The 27,559-nt window shown below is 32.4% G+C and overlaps 1 protein-coding gene across 6 annotated transcripts in view; it reads left to right on the forward strand.

The window, feature by feature from the left end:
* BIRC6 (baculoviral IAP repeat containing 6) overlaps positions 1–27,559 on the forward strand; it is a 309,262-nt gene that overhangs the window by 165,242 nt on the left and 116,461 nt on the right. For all 6 annotated transcript variants that reach the window (XR_012473425.1, XM_074209682.1, XM_074209678.1 and 3 more), the window contains 12 exons: positions 493–693; positions 1,918–2,197; positions 2,418–2,674; positions 2,966–3,074; positions 5,185–5,406; positions 6,323–7,103; positions 8,278–8,421; positions 9,350–9,479; positions 13,545–13,676; positions 15,118–15,285; positions 19,104–19,277; positions 20,433–20,629. Coding sequence is in view for 5 of the 6 variants with exons in the window: in XM_074209682.1 (XP_074065783.1) it covers positions 493–693; positions 1,918–2,197; positions 2,418–2,674; positions 2,966–3,074; positions 5,185–5,406; positions 6,323–7,103; positions 8,278–8,421; positions 9,350–9,479; positions 13,545–13,676; positions 15,118–15,285; positions 19,104–19,277; positions 20,433–20,629 (2,795 nt within the window). In the remaining variant the exon portion in view is untranslated. The remainder of the gene's footprint in view (positions 1–492; positions 694–1,917; positions 2,198–2,417; positions 2,675–2,965; positions 3,075–5,184; positions 5,407–6,322; positions 7,104–8,277; positions 8,422–9,349; positions 9,480–13,544; positions 13,677–15,117; positions 15,286–19,103; positions 19,278–20,432; positions 20,630–27,559) is intronic.

Raw genomic sequence — 27,559 nt, forward strand, 5'->3', positions numbered from 1 at the left:
ATGGAAACAAATCATACAAACAAGGATAATTCTGATATAATCGGTAAAGGGAGTGTTTCCTTTAGAAGGTAGGCTTTTATTTGGGACTTGAAAGAAGGAAGGGAAGCCATGAGATGGATATGAGGAGAGAGGGCATGCCAGACTTGAGGGAATAGCCATTTTAGATGGCATGTCTTGGTTGAGGAATAAATAAGGTCATTGTCATTAGAACATGTAGCAGTTGATGATTGGTGGTGGGAAGAGGTATAAGTCTGGACATGGTATGGGGAATGGGGTAGTCAGATTAAATGATAATACAAAATTCCTTTGTAAACCTCAGAAGTGCTATACAAATGCAATGATGAAATTTTTATCCTTACATATCATCCAGGTTTAGACAGTATCAAGAACAGTAATATGATGACATGTTCTTTATAATTGATATATTTTAATAACTTACAATAGAATTTCTGTTTTATTTCACATTTTACCAAAAAAAAAATTCTTTTCTAGGGACTATTACATCAAGTAGCCCTACTGCCCAGCCTGCTGAGGTTCTGCTTCAGGCTACTCCACCTCATAGAAGAGCTCGCTCTGCTGCATGGTCTTACATATTTTTGCCAGAGGAGGCCTGGTGTGACTTGACTATCCACCTTCCAGCTGCTGTCCTTATTAAAGAGATACACATCCAACCCCACCTTGCATCTCTTGCAAGTGAGTAGATTTGAGGAAAGCACAATGGGGAAACTGTTTTAGAAAAATGTTTTATAATAGTCAGAATACTTAAAATAATCATCAACAAATTTTGATTGGTATTTTTTAGACTGCTAAATGAGCGAATTCTACTTTAATTCTAATACTAGAATTAAAGTATAATATGAAAATTATATCTTCCTTTGATTAAGTTTTAAAAATGTGTTCATGAAATATGCCTAGGAAATATTAATTGCCTTTTGTTCACAGAAAAGCTATATAATTTGGGTCATTAAATGTTATATCTTGTAGGTTTAAATCACTTTAAAATGATAGAAGTAAACCTACTTTAGATACTTAGGAATTGTATAATTTGACTTCCTCTCTTTGCCTTTTCCCTCATCTATAAAATGAGGATAATAATAGCAATTTGCCTCATGGTGTTATTGTGAGGATCTTCTGAGATAAATTTTTTAACATATTTTTCTATGTTTAAAATGCTGTACAAAATAATTACTATCTAGCTAAACAATAGCTTGATAATTATTACATAAATTATAGATATAAAAGTAGCCATTATTTTGTTTTATGTTTTTATATATTCTGTATCTATATTTGTTTCTGTAATCATCCATATTAAACTTTTTCTGAGTTTACCTCTTTTACAGTTTTTTCGATAATGTCAGTGAAAAATAGTTTTTAACTTCACTCAGAAATGACCTCTACTTATCCTTAATTATTTATCCTATCTATTTGATTATAGAGTTGAACACAATTGCTTATGACTATTACCTTCAACAGTTGTGTCTTAGTTTTGACAAATTGAATACATAGGACAATTAAGTTTCTTTATGAGGTATTGTTTGCATTGCTAAGTGTATTAATAAATAGATTCTTTGTAAGCTCCCCTGATCTTTCTTGTGATCATGTTGGAGATACATAGATTGGCAGTAGTTTAAATCAGAATATTTAAAGTGAATATATAGAAATCTTGATTATGAGTTGTATTGTATCTTAGAGCAAAATTGAGACATCTGAGAAACCGTAATGTATATCAATGGCAAAATGTGAATTAAGAAAAAAAATTAAATATGCATATATATACATATATGCATACATACATACATACATACATACATACATATATATAATAAAAATCAAGACAAATGAAAAATATATGTTACTGTTGTGGAATATAATATTAACTTTTCAATAATTATTGTTTGTTATTTCCTTTAATTATAGCTTGCCCTTCTTCAGTTTCTGTTGAAGTGAGTGCAGATGGAGTTAATATGTTACCTTTGTCCTCCCCGGTAGTTACCAGTGGTCTCACCTATATTAAAATCCAACTTGTTAAGCCAGAAGTTGCTTCTGCTGTTTGTCTTAGACTACACCGCCCACGAGATGCCAGCACCTTGGGTCTTTCTCAGATTAAATTACTAGGCCTTACAGCATTTGGAAATACTTCATCAGCAACAGTTAACAATCCTTTTCTTCCATCTGAAGATCAGGTGTCCAAAACAAGGTATTTTTCAACACAATTTGAAGTAATACTTTTTATTTGATTTTGCACCTATGTATTAAATGATACATAAAAGTAATTTTCATGAATTTTTGGCAGAATTTTTTTTTTGCTTTATTATTTTGTATTTTAAAAAGACCCTGTGTGTTATCACTAAATCAATGAGGAAAATTTTTAATATTTGTCATTCTAGCAGTTTTGTGTTTTTTTTTTTATATTTCAGTATTGGTTGGTTACGTTTGTTACATCACTGCCTTACGCATATAAGTGATCTGGAAGGAATGATGGCAAGTGCAGCTGCACCTACTGCTAATCTTCTCCAGACGTGTGCAGCCTTACTAATGTCACCATACTGTGGTATGCATTCACCTAACATTGAAGCTGTGCTTGTAAAAATAGGCCTGCAGTCCACTAAAATTGGATTAAAGCTAATAGATATCCTCCTAAGAAATTGTGCAGCATCAGGCAGTGACCCTACAGGTGAGTATTTTGCTTTATCCATTTTTTCTTAATTGAGCATTGATCTCCTTTCTAGTTCTCATATAACTTCTATTTAACCAGTCTGTATTCTCTAACTTAAAAACAGCTTTCCTATAATTACACGTATTTTGAATTAAGGGAAAAATAAAACAAAATTTCAAACGTGTGTGTGTGTGTGTGTGTGTGTGTGTGTGTGTGTGTGTTTATTTTTTTCCCCCCTGAATTTGCTTTTTTAAAAAAAATCACTTCTAAGATTGTATTTTTTTCTATTCCTTTTTTTCACGTGTTAAGATTTGAATAGCCCTTTACTTTTTGGAAGACTTAATGGTTTATCTTCTGACTCTACAATAGACATTCTTTATCAGCTTGGAACTACTCAAGATCCTGGGACAAAAGACAGGTAAAATAATTTAAAATTCTTATTTTCTGGATATGAGAAAGACAATATAGTATCATAAAAGTTGGATTATGGTACAGTCGAGCACTACTTCACATATACTATTCCAGTGAACTTGATCATTTCTTTTTCCCCTTGCTACATGTGATCTCTGACAAAAATCATGAAACATTGTTGCTGATATTTTCTCATTTATATTTATCTTTATTTGTGGATTTATTAGGTCGTGAATCCACAGGAATTATACCTCTTTCAAACTTGTATGATATGAAATCAACATAATCAGTATATGTTGTGACTAAATATATCCTTGTGCTTTATCCAGATTTGCCTTCTTTGCTTGGTTTAGACCTATGATCTCATTGCTATGAAGTTCCCTCTGCCAGTTGAGATCTATAATTTTTCTAGAATTTCAACATTTTAGAGAATTACCCTGGGCAGTGAAGTTAAATGTTTGTTTGTGAAATTGGCTTCTTTGTACCTAGATGTTCCTAACCCTGAGACCACTTATTATCTCCTCTACCACAATCCTTCTCAAATATAAAATATTTTTTAAATAAATAAAAGGAAATAGAGCACCTTCCCTTTGATGAGCCTAACAGAATCATTTTCTGTTCATTGCAACTTGGCTTGAGGATAGAAGAATTCTAGGGTTTCCATTTGGTGGGGAGGAAAAGTAATTAATTAGGATTATATGAGATCTTCCTGAAAGTGTGTGTGTGTGTGTGTGTGTGTGTGTGTCTGTGTGTGTGTGTGTGTCTGTGTGTGTGTGTGTGTGTGTAATTGTGAATGTATTGTGATGTGTCAAACAGAGATGTTTGTATTTATCCTAGAGGTAAGTGGTCTGAATCACTTCGATTTGAGAAGTGAATGGGGTAAATATTATGAATTTGACATTTTTGTGGAGGATAGATTGAGAGAAAAAACCTGATTCAGAGAGAGCAATTAGCAACAATGATCCCAGAAAGAGATGACAAGAGTTGGGTCCATGTTAATAGAGAAATTTATGTGTATATCAGTCTCCCGACATGGATTGCATTATTTTATTTCTTTTTTCCATTGACAAAGAAAAGACACTTCTGTCTCTCACTCAGGTATTCTTTTCCTCTTAGTACTCATTTCCTTCACAACTACGTTTTTCAGGGGAATGTCACAAACTGTTTCTCATCATAAACAACTTGTTTTAGAAAATATAATTTGGTCCAATTACTTATTTGGTAGTTCACTTCAAGTCATACAATATTTACAGAAATCCTTTTGGGCAAACAGTGCAAATATTTGTACAAATAATTTGCTCATTAAGAAGTAACTTATATTGGAAAAACTTGAAATATGAGCAATGAAAATCAGTCAAAAGACATTTAGTCCCATCCATATTTAAATAAGAACACTTTCTATGTCAAACCCAGGGTTGTCTCCTCATCCATTCTTTTCTTGAAGGCCTGTAATGAGGGGGAATGGATTTTTTTCAAAGTAATTTTGTTATAGTTTTGGGTAGCTCCACTCCAAATGTTCAAAGTTGTTTCTTACCCAGAGCCTAAATTTGGTTTTAACTTAATACAGTGAAGCATCAGAATGTTGTAAGTATCAGATTTGATTTTTGTCAAGGTAGACAATATTTTGAATTTTAACTATTTATTGTAAACATATAGTTATTGAAAGCAATTTCATTTAAAGTGCGACTTTTGGGCAGCTAGGTGGCATAGTGGATAAAACACCGGCCTTGGAGTCAGGAGTACCTGGGTTCAAATCCGGTCTCAGACACTTAATAATTACCTAGCTGTGTGGCCTTGGGCAAGCCACTTAACCCCATTTGCCTTGCAAAAACGTAAAAAGAAAAAAAAAAGGTGCAACTTTTATCTGTAATGGCCAAAAATCTTTTTAAATTCAGTTAAGGAACATTCATTTCACTTGAAATGTCAAAAGAAAATCATTAAAAATATCTTTACTACATAAATACTTTCATACTTCTATGGGCCCATAAGTGAACTTTTATATACATTAAATACAGTTTTTCTACAAGAAATATGAAATACAAAAGATAAATAAGGCAAGGTTCCTTCCTCTCATCAAGCTTACAGTCTTAATAGCTCTTTGTGCTTCTTCCTTAAAGAATTCAGGCTTTGTTGAAGTGGGTCAGTGATTCTGCAAGAGTTGCTGCTATGAAAAGAAGTGGAAGAATGAGCTACGTCTGTCCCAGTACGTCAACAAGAGAGTATGGTCTCTTGATGCCATCTCCCTCTCATTTGCACTGCGTGGCAGCAATTTTATGGCACAGTTATGAGCTGCTTGTTGAATATGATTTACCATCACTTCTGAACAGAGATCTCTTTGAGTAAGTACAGTATGTGAAATTTTGTTTTCATAATTCCATTATAATTTCTATTTATAATGAAATGTTCTTTACAATTCACATTTTATTAATCAGGAAGAATATGTTATAGAATATATTGGTCATAATGATTTATAATTCTGTGGAATACAGTATCTAAGTACTTTGAATTAATTATCTTAATAACTTATTATAGATCACTGCAAAATTTGTTATTCAAAAGCAGGTTTCTTTCAAATTAGAAAATATAGGAAGATTATTTTTTTCTAGCCTAACATGAGAAGTCATTATTTTGATAGAAAGGGAAAAGGTTGATCAATATTTAGCTTGTACTTCAAAGGTTTCCCATTGCTTTAATTTGAATTTTCACTTTTCTCTTTCTTTGTGTAGCTTTCTTTTTAATGAATAATGATGACCATTGAACTTTTTATATATTTCTTAAACTTAGTGAAACTAAATTGTCTGTTCTGCCACCTTTTTAAATTGCCTCAACATCCAATTTTAAACTGGTTATCTTATTGGATTGAAAGATAGGAGAATTCACTACTGTTTATTAAATTACATTAAATATTAAAGTACTTTCATTTTATGTTTTAGCTTTTGATGGAAATTTTATTTTTGATTTAAAATTTTGGCATTTTGTTGTCGAAATTGAATAGGCGCATCATAGATATTGAATTGAATGATTGACAAAGTAATATGTGAATTTCGACCTGGAAAGAAAGTTTAAATCTACGTTTTTTCCTTCCCTGAAAAGCAGTGTATAGTATAAGTGAATTTTATAATATCATTTTTCCATTAGTTAAACTGCATTTTAAAAAAATTATATAGTAGATTATTTTGGGAATGAAAGTGATTTGTTTTCTCTTTATAAATAAAAATGAACATTTCTATCCATTTATTTGTTTGATTTTTCCAGGTCTCTTTTTAATTGGTCTATGTCTCTTCCTTGCAACATGGTTTTGAAGAAAGCTGTTGACAGTCTTCTGTGCTCAATGTGTCATATACACCCAAATTATTTTTCCTTGCTTATGGCCTGGATGGGAATTACTCCTCCTCCACTGCAGTGTCACCATAGACTTTCCATGACTGATGATAGTAAAAAGCAGGACCTCAGTTCATCTTTAACAGATGACTCAAAAAACGCACAAGCACCTCTTGCACTAACTGAGTCTCACCTGGCAACTCTTGCTGCATCCTCTCAATCTCCAGAGGCTATCAAACAATTATTAGACTCAGGATTACCCTCACTCCTTGTAAGGAGCCTGGCTAGTTTCTGTTTTAACCACATATCTAATTCTGATTGCACTTCTCCATCAGTGGATATTACCCAGGACAAACTCAGGAGACATCATGTTCCACAGCACTTTAATAAGATGCCCATCACAGCTGACCTAGTCGCCCCCGTTCTCAGGTTCTTGACGGAAGTAGGCAGTAGCCACATTATGAAAGATTGGCTTGGTGGTTCTGAAGTGAACCCTTTATGGACAGCCCTTCTGTTCTTACTTTGTCATTCTGGTGCCACTTCAGGAGGACATAGTTCAGGGTTGCCACAAAGTAGTGTTAGGTCTACTTTGCTCTCCTCAGCTTCTGGAACAGGATTAACTACCCAGCAGAGAACTGCAATTGAGAATGCCACGGTGGCATTCTTTTTGCAGTGCATTTCTTGTCATCCCAACAACCAGAGGCTAATGGCTCAGGTAAGAAGAGATCAATGTGCAAAGTAAATATTAAATAATTTCACTTGGACATGTTGGGATATAGGGAGGAAGTGATAACACTTAGGGTGGATCCAGTATTTCTTTTTGGTAGTACTTGGGTTGAACTTTGATAGAAGTATTCTAAGAGGCAGCACGGAGAAAATAGTATTCAAGCATGTAGAAAACCCTATACAAAGGATTAAAAACATAAGTTAGAAAAGTAGATGTTGTTGAAAAACTACTATTGTTATTGTGTGCTTGGAACATTACTCCAAGTGAAGTGGAATAATGTATGATCTGCCTGAAAAAGACATGGAAACCAAACATTAAAGCCTGGTAGAAAGGGTACTGTTTGATCCTTGAGATAATTCAGAATCTTTGGAATGTCTTGATCAGAGAAGTAAAATCAACTGGTGTGTCCTGTAGGAAGAGAGTGAAAATGAACGGGGTGCAACTTGAGGTAGGAGTCTATGCAATACAAGTTAGAGTTGATGACCCAAATTGACTGGTATTTGAACTATGGCAGTAAGATTTTCAAAAGAGAAAATTGCACCATTGATCTATTTTGTCTTTATCCATTGCTAATGAATGTTTTTAGTTGTGAAACTTTATAGAGCATCTTTATTATTTATTAGGAGAATCATCGTTGGTTTTGTAAGCATTTAAAAGTTAGCTCACTTTACAAAATTTTAATCTACAGTTCATAATTGTGAATGCAGTTACTCATGCTATTTTTTGTGCAGTGTGGGATTAATTTTAATTATATATAATTTATTACCACTGATTGCTTTGCCCTACCTCCTTCCTCCTTTTAAGTGTTGAATGATTGTTATGAATCATAGAATAGACTTAGAATTTGAAGGAAAAAAATTAGTTTAGTGTCTTATTTTAGAGATTAAGACACTGAAACACATGTGTAATGATTTGTTCAGGCTTTCATTGCTAGAAGCAGAATAGCCAGGACTTGAGTCTAGGTCCTCTGACTCCAAATTTAGTACTCACTGCATTCCCCTTAAATGCCCTTCCTTAGTCCATCTCCATTTAATTATATTAAAATAAGGAATCTTAAATGTGATTGTTCATTTTTAAAGGTTTCTGTTATAACTTCTTAAAAGAAATCTAGGAATTTAATAAGTCTCACATTTAACAGTTCTAAATGTCTTGTCTTTCCCAGGTTCTTTGTGAACTTTTTCAATCGTCCCCTCAACGAGGGAACCTTCCAACATCTGGAAATATTTCAGGTTTTATACGACGCCTCTTTCTGCAGTTGATGCTTGAGGATGAGAAAGTAACAATGTTTCTTCAGTCACCATGCCCAGTGAGTGTATTTTATTTGCCTACATCATTTCCATTATTAGAATTTACCTGACTCAGTTGAAATTGTGTGTGTTACAGTCTGTGTATGGAGTCTGCTATTTTTCCATATGAGCTGAATCTTCTAAAGAAAAAAAAATGGCTAGAATTGACCTCATACTTAGATCCCGCATGTGAATTGTTTTCCTGACATCTTTAAAAGTTATTACCTGTTTTATCCTATGTCTACTGTATCTTGATGTCTCAGCCTTGGAACTGTTATGACATTTTCCAGAGATATACTGAGTTTTTCCAGCCTGTCTTCCTATCTCATAAAGAATGCTTTGTTTTTTTCAATAACTTTTGACTTATACATATATAAGAAATATCTTGAAATTTTTGCTACAGTTTTTTTCTATTTTCCCATACTTTTTATCTATTATGCTGTTATTTGTCAGTCTGTATTTTTAAATCCATTTTGTTAACAACTTATTGAAATATATATGGTTTATCATTTTGGGTAGTTTCATACTGAAAAGGTTAGTCATGTCATTGCCATAAACTTTTTTACTTTGAAATAAATTTTTTTCATCCTACTATCTGTATTTTCATTGCTGTATGTATGAAATTAAAAAAAATGCATCATTTGATGCAGATTAGTCCTTTGAGGTATTCTTACACCTTAGTCTTTTAATTGATAATATAATTTAAAAAATTTTAGCTTTTGCAGGGATCTCAGAGTACAATGAGAAATTATATCCCAAGTACTTATAATAAAATAAAGAAACAACATCATTTATCATTGTATTAAAACTTGAAATATATCTTATAATGTGAATGTTTCTTATTAGATATCAGTGTTTTGAATAAATTTTTAAGCTTTTAAACTCATAAACTTTGAAATTCTATCTGTAATATAAAATATAAGTTTACTTTTTTGATTTAATTTTCAGCTGTATAAAGGAAGAATAAATGCTACTAGCCATGTGATCCAGCATCCAATGTATGGAGCAGGACACAAATTTCGTACCCTTCACCTGCCTATTTCAACAACCTTAGCAGAAGTTCTTGATAGAGTCTCAGGTTGGTTTGACTTCAAGTAATTTTTCCTTAAATTTCCTAATTATTTCCAGGATAGAGGTGATGGTCAGGGACTATTTCATTTTTGCTTATTCTTGTAGTGCTTAAGAGAATGTGTGAAGTCAATGCTTGCTTGACTGACTTTTCTAGAGCATTTATATTGTCCATAACTGAACAGAGTTTCTGGGCGTGGGGGGGGCATTTTTAAAGTTCTGATCAATGATATCCATCTCTTCTGATCATATTAAAAGCTTTCATTTATAATATTTCTCGTTCTTCTAAGTATTACTTTATGGGAGATAGTAGATAGCAAATTAGCTTCAGTTTGGAACACCTGAGTGTAAGATTGCCAAAAAATTACTATATGCAAATATATTAACTTTTTGTCCAGTCAGCCTCCAAGTGTTCCTAAGCAATTTTCTAAATATTCCCCTGCAATGGAGAATGATGAGAGGGCTCAAAGTGGAATGAATATAATCAGGATTTATATAACACCTATTCTATGCCAGGCACTGTACCCAGTGCTTTTTAAAAAATTAGCAAATATTCATCTAATGCTAATAACCCTGCAATCTAGATGTAAATATTTTTATTAATATTATTATTGTTCTCATTTTAGAGTTGAAGAGGGTGAGACAAACAGATTAAACTTCTTTTTGAGGGTCACAACTAGTGACAACTAGTCTGAGGTCAGAGTTTTATATCAGGTCTTGATTTCAGGTCAGGCACTCTTATTTGCGCCACTACTCTTTGTCTCTAATGCATATTTGAGTATTAATTACAAGCCTCCGTTATAATCTCCCCATTCTACAAAGAAATCATTGTGAAATGTTATGATTATTATTTACCTAAAACAATTTTTATAAGTCCTGTTTTTTCTTTAAAAAATATTACATAGATGAGTTATGTTTTACATCAGAATATTCAGAAATTTTTAGGCATTTAAATAAATAGGGAAAAGATTTCTTATAAATTGACATGAATGATTTATATAGCAATTTAACAATAGGATGTTATTTGCTTTCATAAATTGTAATTTCCTTTTATGTTTAATTACTCCATAAATTATCAGAATACTATTAGCATAAGAGCAAAAAAATAAAGATGTTTGGCTTAAAGATTCTCTTCCTCACTGTAGATTATTTTTTTGATAAATCACATGTTGTACTTTTGCTTTCTTTATAAAATTCTTTAATACAATTTTTATCAATCTTGAAGTTTAGGAAATGTTGTATGAAAAAGTGAAGCATAAATTACCTCAATTTCAGTGACTCCTAATACTCTCAGTGTTTCAAATAAGGAATAAAAATCTTCGGTAGTGGATGTTGTTATAAGTTACCAATGTTAGAAAAATGCAAGTTTATTGTCTAAGCATAGTTATGAATTAATATAATTAGTGCTATTCTTTAATATCCCTTAGAACAAAATGCACATTTTTATCATGTTAATGTTTGTTATAAAATATTTGTTATAAAAACTATAATTTAGGGACCATAAAAACAATTAGTGAAAGTGAATATAGCCCTGCAACTAGCTGGTGCAGTAGATAGAGCACTGGCCCTAGAGTCAGGAGGACCTGAGTTCAGATTCCGGTCCAGACACATAATAATTACTTTAGTTCTGTGGCCTTGGGCAAGTCACTTAATCCCATTGCCTTGCAAAAAACTAAGGAAAAAACCCTGAGAGAGTGAACTTAGCTAATCATAACTTATGAGAGGTCAGTGTATTGAAACCCCTTTTCTAATTAAACATTCTAATTAAACATTGTGATAGAATAGAAAAATTGCTACTTCTGAAATAATACCAGTTTTTCTTCCTAAAATTGATTTAAAATCTCAGAGTCCTTGGTTCTGTAAAATCAGCACATTTTATTACATGACACATGCACATAATGTAAATCAATTTGTAGTATCCCCAGACTCTTCTGCTGCTGTTCATTTTCGTAGAATTGGATTAGACTTCCCAGGTTTTTCTGTCTTAAACAAAGTGTTAGATTGGCATCTACAAATTTTGGATTGTGTCCCAGATGCAGAAGATGTACCAAGTTCATTATTTCCTCTGGGTTCTTGTTTTACATTCTCAAAATTTGGACCTATTGTCTTTCTGTGGGCTTTTACTTTGACTTTTTTTGATTAGTTTGCATGAGATTTCCACAAACCTGTACCTATAAGGTATGGTCTTCTGTTCTTATACTTTTCCTAATTTCCTTCTTTTCCTTTTGTTCTTGTAACTTGTTTTGTGTATAAATTTTTGTGAATTCACTTTGTGAATTAAAGTGAACTCTTTTTTCTCCCTTGACTTTCCATCCTTGGAGTCTTCTAATTAGGATTTCATTATTGACTCTTTTCAAAAGATTATAGAAATTTGAGCCTGATGGAACGTTATAGATAATATAATTCCAATCACTTCTCTTTCATGGAAATGTCAACTTGACTCAATAGAAGTTGTGATTTGACCTAAGAAGAAAGTAGCTGAGCTAGAAATCAAAACTAGGTTCTCTTTTCTGCTACAACATAAGTTCTGTGTTGTGTAAGTCTAAATATTCAGTACATAAATCTTGTGGGATAGCGTATATCCTATTTTGTCCGAGTTGTCCTCTGACTTTTCAGTCTGATTAATGAGTTATGTTTCCTTGTCTCCAGGATTTTTCTTATTTGTTTTTCTGTTAATGAGACTGACTTTCATTTCAAGAAAAGAACCTTGTTCTCTTGGTTCTGCTTACTTTGACTTTGTTTCACTCTGTTCAAATCTTACCTCTTAATTCATCATATTTAGTGGACAATAGTATTTTTTGATCCATTTTCCCAAGCAGTGGTATTTCTATTTTTTTCTCCAGGTCTTGGCTACTCTATATAAAGCTGCCATGAATATTTTGATGTATTTATTGAACCTTTGTCTCCTGTCTTTAATTTCCTTTGAATATCAGCCTGGTATTGTAAATCTAATTATATTCTGAACATCTCTAAATCTATTAATTTTTAAAGAGTTGATTTTCAAGCTTTTGTCATTAAACTCTAAAACTAATGCTTTTTTTTTTTTAGTATATCACCAGCTATGAAGTCATGTACATTACAAGTTTAGCACCTTTAAAAATATAAAGAAGAGGGGTGGCTAGGTGGCTCAGTGGATAGAGCACTGGCCCTGGAGTCAGGAGTACCTGATTTCAAATCCAGCCTCAGACACTTAATTACCTAGCTATGTGGCCTTGGGCAAGCCACGTAACCCCATTGCCTTGCAAAAAAACCTAAAAAAACAAAACAAAAAAAATATAAAGAAGAATTACAGTCTCTTTTATTCTATAAAGAAAGAAATTCATCTTTAGAACTGATAAAATCTGTAGTAAAAAATTTTTTAATAAGAATCTAAGATCCCTTATCAGTACAGCCTATTTGTAATTTGTTAGTAGTTTTTTAATTTGTTTGTACTATAGAAATATATCTTAATTTATTCTGAATATTATTTCTTCAACGTCCAGATCAGAGCTGGGTCCATTGTATTCTGTTTCTTTAAATTTTTTAGTATTTCCAAATCTTATTTGATTTATCACTATATGTAATTGTCATAGCATAATTGAATTATGAGTTTTCAAGAGACCTTAGGAGACCTAGCCTAAATATTTTCTCCTTGCCAGAAATGTTTTCTATAAAGTTTCTCGGTTTTTCTTAATTTTTTTTTTTAAGGCAGAACATTAAGGTTTTTTTGGTACCTGTAACTTCTTTAAAATTGAATTTTATTTTCAGTTCACAATTCTTCCTTTCACTTTCACTTTCCCCTTTGAAAAAGCAAAAACCAAAAACATCCCCCAAACCAATAAATAGGTATACGCAAATAAAACAAATTCCCCCATTAACCATATCCAAACAAATATATATTCTTAGTTTATTGTTCTCTATCAAGAGATGGATACCTTTTCATCATGAGTTTTCTGGAACTGTGTTTTATTCCATTGTGTGGATCATAGTTCCTAAGTCTTTCAGAGTTGTTTGTCTTAACATTTTTTTTAATTGCTTCCTAGCCTGCATTTTCAAAAAGAAATGTTTTTTAAATAAATTATGTACTCTTCTGCAGACACCCCAAGTATCACTGCTAAATTAATTAATGAACAGAAAGATGACAAAGAAAAGAAAAACCATGAAGAGAAAGAAAAAGTTAAGGCAGAGAATGGATTTCAGGACAATTATAGTGTTGTTGTTGCCTCTGGTATGTTTTTTTTTATTTCTCCATCTCAATTTTATTTTTTTGTTGATTATGTAAAAATATGTGAGCAGTTAAAGCATTCAGTATATTTGCTTATTTTTAAATATTCAAGGTATTGGAATACATAGGAAACTCAGCTTCATTGTGGGTGAATGTTTAAATTGTATATTGACTAGGAGGCAGTTACCTCTTAGTCCCAACCATGAACACTGAAGAGTTTTTATGCAGTCCATTACTTTTCCTTAATTCTGATGGCTCTAAAAATGACTGTGGGTAAAAAAACAAAAATTGGGTAGCTTTAGCGATTTTTATTTTTCCTCACCATTAATTCACATACAGTGTAAGTAGATGTTTCTCAGTTAAGATCTGTTGATTTATAATGTGAAGATACTTTTCAGAAAGAGTAAAAACTTGTTTGCTTAGAGCTTTATGATGTGTTTATCTGATTGTCTATTAAAACAAAAATTATTTTCTTTTTTTAACTTTTTATTTTGTATCTGTAGCATTTAGTTTCCAAAATCTTATTTATATGCATGGAGATCTCGGATAAGTTCATGAATGGGGTTTCATGCAAAAGAGGAGTGTTTTGTGGTGAGAGAGAGAGAGAGAGAGAGAGAGAGAGAGAGAGAGAGAGAGAGAGAGAGAGAGAGAGAATTTTCTAATTCTCTCGTGTGGCAATATATAATTAAAGAAACTTTAATAGTCACATGGTGGAAGACTAATCTAATGTTAAATTTGTACTGCTGGAGAAATTAACTAGAGTTCGCATTAAGTCACAACTTAAGATGTTATAACCTTGTCTTACAACGTAAGATGTTCAAATGGACTCTTATATGGAGAGTTTTTTAAATTTGAAAACAATTTAAAGTGCAAACTCCTAATATGTGGTAGGCAAATTATGAGTGTTTCTTCTTTTTTTTTATGCTCTAACTAGTAGTCTTCTGTCCCTCTAGATCTCATTCTTTTTATTCTTTTTCTTTCTCCTTTTTAGTTTACCTATCAATTGTTTGGTTATTAGGTTAATGGAAGTAGTGTTGTGACTTCTTAACTATTTCACTTTGTTTAATAAATGACATCATGTATAATCTCCACTAAAATAACTTTTTTTAGTTGCGTTTGCCAAAATTGAGTTTAATTCTGAAAGCCAGATTTGTGCCAAGACTCAGTCAACATCACTCATTTTTGTTCTGCACAGGGACATGCACATTTTTTTTGCTAATTGTTATTGTACTTGGTAATATGCCTACATGTGCATAAACACATACAGATATAATATATATGCATATATACTACAAACTTCTCAGGTATTCATAACTGCTCCTTTCAGGGGATATAATAGTGGATTGGAATTAAATTTGTTTTTTTGTCATCAAATCATATCTTTCTATCAAACAACTTCAACAACTTAAAATGTATTATTTGTATGTTTCATTTTTTTCTTTAGGCTTGAAATCCCAGTCTAAACGAGCTGTGTCATCTACACCACCTCGTCCCCCATCAAGGAGAGGAAGGACATTGCCAGATAAAGTAGGTAGCTCTTCATCAGGTGCAGAGTCTTCCAGCAAAACCATTACCGTTCCAGTTTTTCACCTGTATCACAAACATTTACCAGGTAATTTCTAGAATAATAGAATGGCTACATAATTATTTGAGTTTACAGATAAGTAGTTGCAGCAATGTTCTTCATATATTTTGGCCATCAGTTTGCATGTAGGAATTTGTAAATACTTATGTTATTATTTTAAAGACAAATTGATTCAATTTCTCCCATTGCTTTACTTGTTCTAAAAATATTACTCTCCTTTATTGAGAACATCACTTTCTTCACACCTGAGTATGGTTTCAGAACATTACTACTGCTTTTACTTCATAACTCTCTTATTAATTTTTATCTGGTAATTAACTAATTCAACTCTAGACTGGCTTCCATTCTGGAATACCCTTTTCTCTTTGTCCTTTCATCATTCCTTCCTTGCCAAACCTCAGTGCTGAAGGATCCCCTTATCTACCTTCTTTGCTGCTATTCATGTGCTGCTGATTCAGACTGGAGAAAGACATAAAACTGTGTATATTGTAAGTTAATGCTAACCGTATAGTCTTTTCATTTCTCCTTATTTGATTTTCTACAGAAGTTTTTTAGCTTAAGTTTTATCTCTCTTCAATTTTCCCTAGTTACTATCATATCTCTCAGATGAGGACCTAACTCTTTACTTTTCTGTGAAAATTGAAGATCTTTTGTGTCAACTACTTGTTTTGTACTTTTATTTATCTTTCAATATCATGCTTTGATTCTAACCTACTTTCTTTCATTCCCTAATAATGAAGTAAACCTTCTTTGTTGCCCTTAAGACCATTCCTTTCCATTTACTTCAAAAAATTACAGCCTCTTACTAATTTTCAGCCTCTCTGTATCCATAAACCATTCCTATTTAAAAAAAAAACTTTCCTAGTCCTTGTTATTATATTATCTCCCTTTGTAAAAGCTATAGTTGTTTTCGTTTCTTTTTGCATTCATTCTTTGACCTCATTTCTTAACTGTTCTTTCCAAAATTATAATTGATTATTTAATTTCTATTATAATTTCTCAGTCCTCATTCTTTTTCTACTACCTTTAATCCTATTTAACATCCCTTTTCTGGACACTCTCTGCTTTCTGTATATTCACTGAGCTCTACTTCTCTATTTCCTTTATTAGCCCATCCTTCACGGTCTCTCCCCTGGTTGTCAGTGTTGTTCAGTTTTGATCATAGATGTTCATCTTTTTTTTTTTTTTAACTTCTGGATAATCTCATAAAATCCCATTTTAACTATCCCTCCCTAAGTAGATGACTGATTAATCCATAACTTGATCCAATCTAACATTTTAGCATCTACCCTTTGATTGAGTCAATATTATCCTTTTCTCTTTTCTTTATATATAACACTTCCCATATCCCCTCTGAAAAACAATCTTTTAATACTTTGTCTTCATTTGAATTTATCCTCTTTATATTCTTTATGTTCTGACATAGGTGTTTGATGTTTCCCTCATTATAATGTAAGATCTCTGGAGAGGGAATTGTTCATTATATTTCATTCCCTATTGATTAATGTAGCATAAAAGCACTTACTATTTGTTGATTGATTCTCTCAGTTATTAATAAGACAGCTATTTTCTTTCCCTTGGTTGTCTTCAGGTTAAATGTACTCAGTTCATTCAGGAGTACCACAAATGGTATTTCCCCACTGAGTCTCTCTAGTTGGTTGTCAAAATACCATTATCGTATTTTGTATATATGTATGTGTGCATGTATGTATATTTGAATGTTTATGTATATAAGCATATGTACTTAATGACCATACATGCATGTGTGTGTTGTATATGTACACTCACACTTACACTGTATAGACTATTATATATATATATATATATATATACTTACCTCCTGAGTTATAATAAAAGTTCAGTGCAAATGGGTATCGTTTCATTTTTTTGTACTCATTTCTCAGTGCCTAATGTTTGTCCTTCATTCTCGAAGAAGACCATGACATTAGGGAGTGATGCCAGGGACAAGCACATGAATTGGATTTGAGTAAGAAAGGGAGTTTTGTGCTAAGGCCCACTTTTTCTTCCAGAGCCATCTTGGGTCCAGTGGTCAGATAATGAATCAGAACGACCCTAGATTTGAGGCAATCAGCGTTAATTGATTTGCCCAAGGTCACACTGTTAGTAACTGTCACACATCTGAGATTAAATTTGAACTCTTGTCCTCTTGGCTCCAAGACCAGTCCTCTGTCCTCTGTACCACCTAGCATGGTATACATAGAGCAGATTGTTACATATTGATTTGTTTGATTAATAAGACATGTTAATAATTTATCGGGTGCTCTTTTATCAAAATACCTTATTCCTTCTCCATCTTATGTTTCAATTATAAGATATTTCTTTAATTTCTCCATTTCTTTTTTCAGTAAATATACATCTACTATACTTAGACATTAAATTTAGTCGAACAACTGATTACATGCTTAAGATTTTGATGAATGGACTATCTTTTACTTGAAAACTTAAATTAATTTTCTTGTGGATATAATTTGTTAACAGGCAATCTTTTAATTAATTTTATAATTATTAAGAAATATCAATGTTAAATTTATTAAGAAATATCAGTGTTATATTCTCAAACCAGTGTGCATGATTTTCCTACAATCAGAAGAAACACAAAAATAAGCACACCTACTGTCTTAATTCTGATTCCATTTATTACTACTGAAATTTATTTTTTGGGCAGGAAATACAGTTCTAGTATTGGTCTGGAATTAGGAAGAACTTGGTTACTTTGGGCAATTTGCTTAATGTCTACTTTTTAGTTTCAAGCCTTCTGTAAAGTGGAAATGATACCATCTCCCTTCCAATGTTTAAAGGATGGAATGACATAATTTATTAGATGACTTTTGTATGCATAGTTCTTTGCAAATTTTAAAATGCTATATTAAGTGCTTGCTGTTGATAACTTTGAATGAATATTATTTGGTTTCTCCTCATTCTTTTAAAATTAATTTCAGTGTTTTCTTTGAATCCTAATTAGACAGATATTTGAATTTGTTTAACTTCCCAGTAGTTTTTCTTCTCTGAGCTGTTAGGTAACATTCTTTCCACTAAGAAGAATGAGATTCAAAAGTCTGTAACATTTTAAGTGTTACTTATTTCGTTTATGTAAATTTAACCCTATTAAAATTGAGATTAGGAGAAATATTGAGGTCTGTGACAGCAAAGAAAGCAGTAACTGTAAAGAAATTTCTAAGTATTATCTTCAGCAAAAAAAGGTTAGTCCCTTGGGTAGTTAGGTGGCGTAGTGGAAAGAGCACCAACCCGGGAGCCAGGAGGACCTGAGTTCAAATACTGCCTCAGACACTTAATGTAATTACCTATCTGACCTTGGACTTGTCACTTAACTTATTTGCCTTGGAAAAACAAAACAAAAAAATAACAAAAAGAGATGGTTAATCCCACTCTTAAGTATTAGACAGGATATTCTGACCCCTACAAAGAACCTTTAATAGATATAAGCAGCACTGTTGCTAGTTCATAAGCATTTATACTTTTAGTATTTGAAGGAAACTGTTATCCAGATTTGGGGGATACGTTCTACTATTCCACTAACCTTCCCTCATCCCTGAATCTATAATTGAGTGGATTTTTCTTGGGATTTTTTAAAGAAGATATTTTTATGATCATTTCTTTTAAAGGATTGTTATTTGCTGGTAAACATTCTTTTTCTTCCAAACTTAAGAGATCCTGATTGATTAAGTAATGGTATCTGAAATTGTAACTTAGGAATTTTGAGGGTTTTTTTTCTGCTTTGCTATTTAGTGTGTTTAATTAAACAATCCTAATCAAACTATCTTGCTAACTTTTTCATGAAAGTGTCTTGGTTACATTGTTCTTAGGCCAACCACTGCCCTCTGAGATGACCCTTGCCCAGCTTTTAACTCTGCTATATGACCGGAAACTCCCTCAAGGATACCGTTCAATTGATTTAACTGTTAAATTGGGCTCTAAAGTTATCTCAGACCCAAGTCTTTCTAAAACAGATTCTTTTAAAAGACTCCATACTGAAAAAGGTATGTATGTGATTTCTCTTGCTATATTTATAATCTGTTGTTTGGGGGAACAGTTTGAATTAGTTGGCTTCAGGAGCACTGACATATAATTCATACTATGTTATAGGACTAATATAACAACTTTATTTATTTATTTTTTTTTGTACCTTTTTCACCAGCAGTTATGGGGAAATGTCATCACTGCTATATCTCCCTGGGCTGTAGTGTTGAGTATTTAAGACAAATGATTATATTACTTTTATAAAGGAAAAAGTGATGGAAAATTTATAAATAAAGAATTCCTCTAAAACAAGAAATTTGAGGTATTTTATAGACATTCCATTGATTTATGAAATAGTCCTATGAGATGGTAACAGGCATTGACATCTTTATTAGGCAAGTGAGAATGTGAAACAGGTTTGCCAAATTCTCACTCTTGGTGTCAAATGAATATCCAATGCCCAAATTTGTAATCTAATTCTCTTCTCATTAGGATATGTTATTTATAAGGCAATTCTTAATTTTAGAGTTTGGAAAAATCATAAAGTGCAGTTCTTTTTTGAGTGGCTTTAAATTATTAAATGACTTATTACTGTGACATTTGATAATTAATAGACCATATTTTTGTACATTATTGTTTATCTTGATAACTAGTTTATATCTTTATTAATTAAAATTTGTGTTTCCCAATTTAAAATTGTTTATATCTTCTGTGTAGTGAAAAAGTGAATTGAGAAGAGACATAGAATTGGAAATTAGAGTGAAACATCTTGTGTCTTTATGAATCTATTAAGATAATCTCTAGGTTTTGGAACTTTCATTCATCTAAAAGGATATATATATATATATATATATATATATATATATATATATATATATATTTTAGTTGGAGAGATTATTTTCAGATATATTTTTGATTGGACATATGCAGCCAGTAATACTTTATCTTTACTCACGGTCCTCCAATTACTTGATTATGCCTGAGAAATCCTTACAATATTTCTACTTTTTGTATTCTTACTATACTTAGGAAAATTATAAGGTTTTTAATAGGTCATGATTTTTTAAATAAACAAGAGAGCCTCATGTGATTTGTTAGATGAAGTAACTGCTATCAATCTAGTAATTCTGTATTCTCCTTTTATATCTTTAATCATTTTCATTTCATCATTTTAGATCATGTTGATTTACTTGGGAGTTGTCCAGAAGATGAAATTATCACTCCAAATGATGAATGTATGGAAGCAGTTTTAGATGAATCTTTTCTTGAAACATGCCCTATTCAGTCACCCTTGCAAGTTTTCGCAGGAATGGGTGGATTGGCTCTTATTGCAGAGAGATTACCTATGCTGTATCCAGATGTAATTCAGCAGGTGAGTTGACTTCATTATTTATGTGTGATACAAGTTGTTTTTGACTAACATTTCCATTTCTTGTTTGTGTGGAGGGGAAAAATTTTCTTTCATAATGTGATATGGTGGGTGTGTTTGTGTGTGTGTGTGTGTGTGTGTGTGTGAGAGAGAGAGAGAGAGAGAGAGAGAGAGAGAGAGAGAGAGAGAGAGAGAGAGAGACTGATCAGAGATGTGATATATTCAGGATGAGAAACTTCCTGATATACAAACTTGCTTCATTAGTACAGATTATAATTTATACTTTGGACAACTGACCACAAGCCACATACCTAGTATGTTCAGTAGCTGGTCTTGACCTCAGTTCTTTGTGATACTAAGATAAACCCATTGTCTATCACTCCATTTTACCTTTTTACATGTAATATTATTTTTTTTAAGGTTTTTTTGCAAGACAAATGGGGTTAAGTGGCTTGCCCAAGGCCACACAGCTAGGTAATTATTAAGTGTCTGAGACCAGATTTGAACCATGTAATAATATTTTTACTACATTTCTACATCTCTCTCACACACATATAAATATATGTATGTATATACTTTTAAAAATACTCCTATTCCTTCAATTAGACTCTTGAGTTTTGTTTACAGTGAAGATTTTACAGGACTGAACTAGACCTATCTTTTCTTAGGACCTGTACTCTGGAACTTGTCAAGAATTATCATCTTTTGGGGCAGCTAGGTGGCTCAGTGGATAAAGCGCCGGCCCTGGAGTCAGGAGTACCTGGGTTCAAATCCGGTCTCAAACACTTAATAATTACCTAGCAGTTGAGTAGCAATAATCATTACCAGTTGAATGGCAATGTATAAGGTTTCCTTGGAAAAAGTAGAATTTGAGTTGAGGTTATTTGACCATCAAAATTTTATTTTATTTTAGCATTTTTAATACTTTTTCTTTCTTGCTTTTTATTTTTAACATTACTTCATTTTTCTCCCAATTTCATGTCTAAGACAATTTTTAGTATTCATTTTTCCAAGATTTGAAGTTCCAAAATTTTCTCCCTCCTCTCTTTCAAAAATGGTAGGCAATTTTGCTTTAGGTTGTACAAGTGCTATCATATACATTACTCACGTTTTTGGACCTATCCCCAGGTGAGTCACAGTTGTAGAAGTAGAAACATAAAAATGGAGGAAAAACATGAAAAAGAATAAAGTGAAGAAAGTGCTTGATCTTCATTCAGAATCCCATCATTTCTTTATCTGGATGTGGATAACATTTTTGTGATTCCTTTGTAATCATCTTGGATGATTATATATAACTGAGTCATTTATAGTTGCTCATCAAAGTATTGATCCAGCATTTTGCCACCACAGAAAGGGCTGATATAAATTATTTTTGGAAACATTCTCTTTTTTCCATATTCTCTTTTGGGATACAAATGTAGAAGTGGTAATTTAGGCTCTCTTTTGACATTGTTCCATATTACTCTCTAGAAGAAAGGTTTGATCAATTTACAACTACACCAATAGTGCATTAGTGTCCCAATTTTAACATAAAGTCTCCAGGATTTATCATTGAACTTATTTGTCATATTACCCTATCTTATAGGTGTGAGGTGATATTTCAAAGTTGTTTTAATTTGCATTTTTCACTTCAGAGCCAAAAGGGGTAAGAGCCAGAAAGAATGACAAGATATTAAAGAAGTTTTAAAAGGTGAACATAGCATTCAGACTCCATAGTTTTTTCTCTCAATGAGGATGGCATTTTCCATTACAGGTCTTTTTGAATTGTCTTTAATCACTGAATTGTTGAGAGGAACTGAGTTCATCATATTAGATCATTTCACAGTGTTGCTATTATTGTATAGTGTTCTGTTTCTCTTTACTTAACTCACTATCAGTTCATGAACATCTTTCAAAGCTTTTCTGACAATTCCTAGCTCATGATTTCTTATCAAACCATAGTACTCCATCACATTCATATAACATAATCTGTATAGCTATTCTCAATTGATGGCCATTTCCTCAATTTCCAATTCTTTGATTGGCTTTTATTATTGTAAATTTGACTCAGTTCTCTACATATATTTGTGAAGTGTGGCATTTATCAGACGCTTGCTGCAAAGATTTTTTCCCATTTTCTGCTTAACTTAATTAATCTTGGTTTTATTTTTGCAAAATCATTTCAATTTAATTAAAATTATCCTTTTCATAATGCTTCCTGTTTCATTTATTCATCTGACAGATAGATAGACTATTTCTTCCTCTTCTGATTTGCTTTCAGGTATCACCCTTTATGTCTAAATCATGAACCCATTTTGACCATATCTTGGCATAAAGTGTTAGATGTTGATCCATACCTAGTTGTTCTGTATTGTTTTCCATTTTGCTCAGTAGATTTTTTTTGTTAATTAGTGAGTTCTTATCCCAAAGACTGGGTTTATCAAACACTAGGTTACCATGGTCATTTATTACTGTGTTTTATGTACCTAATCTATTCCATTGATCCACCACTCCATTCTTTAGCCAGTGTCAGATAGGTTCAATGATGACTGTTTGAGATCTGGTATGGATGGACAATTTTCCTTGTTATTTTATTTTTTAACTTTGATATATTTGATAATTTGTTATTCCAGATAAATTTTGTTTGTATTTTTCGAGTTTTAGCAAATAATTTTGGGTTCCTTAATTTCTATGGTACTGAATAAGTAAATATTCTTAGGCAGAATTGGCATTTTTATTGTACAATTTGGTTCCCCATGAACAAGTTATGTTTTTCTAGTTGCTTAGTTCTGATTTTATTTGTTTGAAAAATATTATATATTTGTGGTCATTTAATTCCTGGGTTTTTCTTGGTGGGTAAAATGCCTAAATATTTTATATAATGTTTACTGTTATTTAAAGTGGAATTTATCTTTTGCTGCTGAACCTTAATGTTTATATAAAGAAATGTTGATGATTTATGTGGATTTTTCTTATATCCTTCAACTTAGCTAAAGCTTTTAATTTATTTCAAGAAATTTTTTAATTGATTCTCTAGCGTTTTCTAACTGTACCATTGAATATCTGCAAAGCGAAATAGTTTCTCCATTGCCTATTTGAATTCCTTCCATTTCCTTTTCTTATTGCTTTAGCTAATGTTGCTAGTAGTAGAGTTTAATATTAGTGATGATACTAGGCATCCCTGTTTAATGCCTGATTTTAATTGGAAAGGCTTTTAGCTTATCCCCAATATAGAAAATGTTTGCTATTAAGTTTATTGTAAGCCAGCCCCCCCCCCCCCCTTTATTTCTATGCTCTCTAGTGGTTTTTTTATGGAATGGTTGCCATATTTTTTTCAGTATTGAGATAATCATATGATTTCTGCTGGGTTTGTTACTGAAATTGACCATAGCCAATAGATAGTTTTCCTAATATTGAAACATCCCTTCATTCATTGCATCTGGTCATAGTATATAATTCTTGCCATATTTGCTGTAATCCCCTCACCTTGTATTTTGTTCTAAATTTTTGCATCAGTATTCATCAGGGAAATTGGTTTCTGATTTTCTTGCTTTCATAAAGTATTTGTCACAATAGTTGTGTTTGTTAGGACTCCACCAATTTTTCCAGTTAGTTTGTATTATATTGGAATTTATTGTTCTATATTTGTTATAATTCACTTGTCCTCTCACCCTGGGGATTGGGGTGGGGGGAGTTCATGAGTGGCTTGTTCAGTTTCTTTTTCTAACCTGGGATTATTTAGACATTTGATTTCCTGATCTATTAATCTGGATCAGGCTGTTTGACTTTACTTTTAAAACTTTTTAATTGAAACAATAAAAATATATTTTGATTTGTCCTTTTTGTAAGAGCTCTGCTGTAGCTTGGCTTTATTTACTTCAGCATTCAGTAAACCCACAGGTGGTAAGGCTGCAAAAAATCATTCTGTAGACTGCATTTTGGACAGCCTTGATCTAGGTAATTTATTTTTTTGTAAATATTCATTGATTTTGCTCAGATTTTCAGATTTATTGGCATAAAATTGTACATAATATTTTCTCTTGATTTCTTTAATTTTTTTTTCTAAATTGATCATGATTTCACACTTTTCATTTTTGATTTTAGATATTTGGTTTTCTTTTAAATTATCTATGATATATCTAAGTGATTTTTTCATGAAACTGTTAGTTTTATTTATTAGTTGTATATGTGCATTCATGTGTGTTTGTGTGTGTGTTTAAAACTTTCAGCCTTATCTTTACCTTTGATTTCAGAATTTCCAATTTGGTATGCTATTGGGGATTTTTAATTAATTCTTTTTCTAATTTAAAAAAAATCCATGCCCAATTCAATGATCTGCTCTTTCTCTATTTTGTCAATGTAAGAATTTAGATAAATAAATTCTCTCTTAAGAACTACTTTGGTTGCATGTGTATTTGCAGAAAGTAAGTCTCTCTCTCTCTCTCTCTCTCTCTCTCTCTCTCTCTCTCTCTCTCTCCCTCTCCCTCCCTCTCTCTTCAGTTCAGTTTTATACTTTGTCTAGCTTAGTTCGCTTCATATCTTTTCATACCCATACACTCTCACCCACTCACACACTCTTTCTCTCTCTCTCTCTCTCTCTCTCTCTCTCTCTCTCTCTCTCTCTCTCTCTAGTTCAGTTTTATGCTTTTTCTTAGCGTAGTTCCTTTCACAACTTTTTGCACAAACTTGCATTCACTCTCTCTCTCTCTATTGAGTTGCTTTATACTTCTTCATAGCTTAGTTCCCTTCATATTTTTTTCACTCACTTATACTCTCACTCATACACACACTCTTTCTCTTTCTATTTAGTTCAGTTTTTATACCTTTTCTACCTTATTTCCCTTTATATCTTCTCTCTCTATTGAGTTGCTTTATACGTTTTCCTAGCTTAGTTCCCTTCATATCTTTTTTCCCAGTTCTTGCTTATTTTCTAATTGCTTCCCTTACAATTCTAATTTCATTTTTAAAATGATTTTTAAGCTCTTAATAAAACCCATATACAATCTTATATGGGAATTCTTGTTGAACTTGTGTCCAAGTTTTGTTTTTCTTGAAATTATGCTTGTTGCTGTTATTAAGTTATGTTCTTCCTTTCTTTTTATGTCTTGAGCATCCTTGTCATCATGATAGTTCTTTATGCTGTAGTTTTTGTTTGTTTGCTCCTTTTTCCAGCCTGCATCTTAGTTTTAAACTTGAGATTAGTTCTAGACTGTGCACACTCGTAGGGGAAGTGCTAGCCTTAACTTCTGTCCATTTACATACTTCTGCTGCTTTCACAATTCAGTTTGAGGACCAGCCACCTTGTAAGGACTCCTCATGTGGTTTGAACCAATGTGGAATCAAGTCATTCCCTTCTTGGCCAGAGTTTTGCAGTTTCCTGTCCCAGATTTGCGTTTGTCATCTTTTTTTTTTAGTGGAGAATTTCTGCCCCTGAACACAAAGTTTCTAGGGTAATAATTAAGAAGTGTACCCCATATTAATAAATCCTTATAATTAAGAATAACCATTTCTAAAAAAGTTAAATCCAGTTCCTCAAATTATAAGGGATTAACATTCCAAAATTTGTTGGAAACTTAGAATACACTGGCTTTGCAGTTTCAGGTGGCCTGTAGTGCTGAATCTCCTTTGGTCTGGGATTCCTGCTCTTATTATTCCATTCAGGGCTTATATGATGGTCTGAAGCCTAGTAATAATGAATCACTGTTCTGCTCTGATGATCTTTGCCATGCTGTTTTTTTCCAGCTAGGGCCAACTATACCTTTACTGTGAATCTGACCTGGTACTTAATGTGGACCTTAGAGTTGTTATTTCATTCTTCATTTCCTTCTCTTGGTTCTTTCTGATTTCAATCTCTAGATTTTGAAATGTTCTTCAGACTTCTATCTGTCTTCCTAAACCACTTTTGGCTGTTAAAATGACTCAATATGAAGTTTTTTCTTAATTATAATTCAGTCTGGTACTTTTTTTATATCTTTGTGAATAATGTATAATGGGAAGCCAGGCTCTACTTCCTTTCTCTTTCTGTGCTGCCACATTGATTTCACCTCCCATTTTCATCATTTCTTCAGAGCCTGAGAGTCAGTGTTTTGTAGGGAATAAGAAGCTAGAGTTTAAAGTGAAGAAGGTGATCTCAAGCTGTCTCTCTTGATATGTGTGCTATTGGACTAGTTGCTTAATCTCTCTGTGGCCCGTCTGAGATTTATCTTTTGTAGAGCACATGCTTGACCTACATTTTACATAGAGTTTCTATAAGGGGAAATTAAGGACTAGTTCTTCTGCATAACTTAAACCTTAGATCTAGTCTCTCCTCAAAAGGAAAAATTAGAATGTAGCATTGAACTTCATACTATAATCATTTAGGGCTCTGTAATTTATTGAATTCTTACAGTTACTTACTTCCCTGGTGTAGCTCATAATTTGTATATAACTTTGAGAGTTACTGTGTCCAAAAAAGTCACTTTTATGACCTACCTGCTGATGACCTTCCTGATCAGGTAGACTGGTCCTTTAAAAATAAATTTACACTCCTCAATTGACCTCATACATGAATTTTTCCCCATTGGTAAAGATTTTTACATTTTTGGTAGGAAACCCATTCTCCCCTCAATACCACAATGAGGTGTTAGATTAGGGCTTTAGTGATTTTGAATTTGTTCATAAGTATAAACAACTAGGTGATGCAATGGATAGAGTGCTGGGCCTGGATTCAGGAATCAGATTTGGGTTTAGACATGTTTTAGCAATGTCATGCTAGATAAATCTGCATCCCTCCATTTCCCTATCTATAAAATGAACTAGAGAATCAAATGGCATACTACTGCAGTATCTGTGCCAATAAAACCAAGAGGAGGACACAACTGAAAAAGCAACTGAACAACATAAAAATCACAACTCTTTTTTTTAAGGTTTTTTGCAAGGCAAACGGGGTTAGGTGGCTTTCCCAAGGCCACACAG

This window comes from Macrotis lagotis, chromosome 1 (genome assembly GCF_037893015.1).
Source record: "Macrotis lagotis isolate mMagLag1 chromosome 1, bilby.v1.9.chrom.fasta, whole genome shotgun sequence".
Classification (NCBI taxonomy): Eukaryota; Metazoa; Chordata; class Mammalia; order Peramelemorphia; family Peramelidae; genus Macrotis; species Macrotis lagotis.